Source organism: Sinocyclocheilus anshuiensis, unplaced genomic scaffold (assembly GCF_001515605.1).
Source record: "Sinocyclocheilus anshuiensis isolate Anshui unplaced genomic scaffold, SAMN03320099.WGS_v1.1 scaffold392, whole genome shotgun sequence".
Taxonomy (NCBI): Eukaryota; Metazoa; Chordata; class Actinopteri; order Cypriniformes; family Cyprinidae; genus Sinocyclocheilus; species Sinocyclocheilus anshuiensis.
The window spans coordinates 561,578-564,353 of NW_015557091.1; the positions used below are offsets into that span (position 1 = coordinate 561,578).

Consider the following 2,776-nt stretch of genomic DNA (forward strand, 5'->3'; position numbering starts at 1 on the left):
CGTGCGCGCAGGCATCAACCAGAGCAAGAGCAAGAGCGCGCCCATCAACGTGCTTCATCCGGCGGCAGCGCTGCACGGGACTCGCTTGGGAAGAATGTTTCAAATCCAAAGAAGTGTGTTTTTGATTGTAAGGGAAAGATAACTTTGTTCAGCTTTCTAAAGAACCCAGCGTTATGTAGACAGTGGATACAGTTTGTTTGTTGACGAACGTTTTATTAACAAGGCCCAGTTCGATGCTGGATTTGCACATTGTTTGATACTGAAAGATGGAGCGGTCCCAGTGATAAAAGATCCCGGTCATGATTCAGAACTGCAGACTGTAAGTGAAACCGCATCAAATGTCTGTATTTTGTTGGCATTCGGCGCCCAAGTGCTCGTCACTCTTTAGCTCCGCCCACGGCGCGCCTCCAGGAGCTCGGCTTTTTCCGGAGAGAATCGTAAAGCTGCGTCTTTCTTTTATAAATATGATCAAACTAAAGACTTTTTGGAGATATGAAGGATACAGTATGACTCTAGGTACTCAAGATTAACATGAGATTGGGTGAAACTGTGTGTGTTATGCCCCCTTTAACTTGACAAGATAAGTCATGTCCCCTTTTATAAGGTTAATCTATTGGCACAAACAATGCTGTAACCATTGATTTTAACGCAAAGTGTTCACGTCTCGTCACATTCAAGTTAGGAATTGCATGAATTACATAAATGATACCGCATTTTCAATTCTATGTCCATATTTGAAAAAAAAAAAAAAGTTGAGTAGTAACATTTAAAGGGGTGGTTCACTGGCTTTTTTCTAGGCTTGATTGTGTTTATGGGGTGCAGTCTAACATGTGTTAATGCTTCGTTTTTTAAAAAACTCATTATTTTTCACATAATTTACCTTTATTTCACACCGAGAACTGAGCTGATGATCTGAATGAGAGGGAGAGATATGCAGAGTGTGTGCAGAGCAAGCGACGCGATGGACAGTATTAAGAACCGCTGCTTTTGAACATTGATTTTGAAACCTGTGAATCCATTAGAATCGCTAGAAGACAGAATCGCGATTCATATATGAATAGATTTTTAAGTGCACCCCTAGTTTTCTCTTCCTCTTCTCTAAAGCAGCAGCTTGGCCTCGCCCCCTTTACTGCCTTTTCCCGAGGGCGGGGTTTATCTGGGTTTGTGATGTCACGAACCCGGGAAGTAACTTCTTGTAGTCCCTACCAGCCGTTTTTGGCATTAAACTGCCAGAATTTTAAAAGACAATATCTCCGTTTGCATTGAACTTTCAGCTTCGTAACTTTGCAGATATTGTTTATGCTCAAACAGCAACATTACACACTAACTAACGTTAAAAAAGTGAAATCGCAATCAACCACCCCTTTAAACCTTTTTGTCATCCTAACAACAATCAGAGCGCTGCATAATGGAGTGCAGCAGAGATCAGTGTGAGAATTTAATGATCAAACTCTTTTTTTTTTTTTTCTTTCTTTCTTTCAGGAAGGAAAGTCAACGTTTATCATTAGCATTACACCAGAATCTAAATCTACACTGACATTTGTCTATCTTCAGAAAAGCTTCCAGTTTACGAGCCGAACATCCCAGAGCCGACGTCCAGAGAGGAGCTGCTTAACTGTGAGTCACACACGCAGCACAAATTTTACAAGAATAAAAACAAAAGTAAAATACATAAATAGGAAAATAAATGTACAAGAATCAAACACTAGTTAAATCAGTACTGACCAGATTCTGTTATCTCAGACTGGCTCAATATTTCACTGGACGAACGAACTGCCAATAAACTGCTGTGGCTGACAGAGGGCGGGGCTAAAGTGTCCCGCATGACAGATGAGGTGTGTCCTTACCTGGACAGGCCAGAGAGATTTGACCACAGCCCTCAGGTGAAACACACACACACACACACCTTACTTTCTCTTACCTCTTAGAGAGACACTTTGAATTGTTGTTGTTGTTAATAAAAAGAATAATAATAATTCACAGTGCATTGTTTTTCTCTGCACTAAGTGATAATTATTAATAATAATAAATTATTATTGTTATTATTCTTTTTTTTATTATTATTCGTACATAACAATTTGTCCAGCAAACGTTTTACTTAATTAACTTACTTGTTTTATTACTTGTGCCTATGTAAGGAAGAATATTTTCACTGTCTGAATTGGCATATTTGAAATATTTTCAGATTTCAGCCATCAAAATTAATTTTTTAATTTTTAATCTCAAAATGTCCAAAACATTTATTTTTGCATAACTTCTGAAAATAATCAATTGATTTAAAAAAAACGATAATTTTAACAATTACATTTAATAACATTTACTATATAACCATAAAAATGCACTAATAATGCACACAACAATAATGTTGTCATTATTATTATTATTTACCAGTACAGAAAAACCTTCACAATATGAAAGCATTGTAAATTATTATTTTTGATTATTATTATTAACAACAATAATAATTTACAGTGCATTCATTTAGTGAGGGTCTTTATGCTAAGTGAGATGACACAACGTCATTTATCATTACATCAAATATACACCATGAAAAATATATAAAATGAACAAAACATATGGGAAAGACATATACTTTGTATGCATTCTCAAATTCTGAATGGGCCACAACTCACAACTCACAACTCACAAGCACACACCAGATAGTTCTGCTGCCTTTGTCTCTCTCATGCACTATTTCCAAAATAATAACACACATTCCTCTCTGTGTGTGTGTGTGTGTGTGTGTGTGTGTGTGTGTGTGTGTGTGTGTGCACGT

At 37.1% G+C, this 2,776-nt stretch overlaps 1 protein-coding gene across 1 annotated transcript in view; it reads left to right on the forward strand.

The window, feature by feature from the left end:
- The window catches only part of LOC107677243 (tripartite motif-containing protein 16-like protein), a 5,269-nt gene that overhangs the window by 1,689 nt on the left and 804 nt on the right, over positions 1 to 2,776 (forward strand). Inside the window, exons 2-3 of the mRNA XM_016472068.1 lie at positions 1,555 to 1,617; positions 1,744 to 1,883. Of these exons, the coding sequence (XP_016327554.1) occupies positions 1,555 to 1,617; positions 1,744 to 1,883 (203 nt within the window). The remainder of the gene's footprint in view (positions 1 to 1,554; positions 1,618 to 1,743; positions 1,884 to 2,776) is intronic.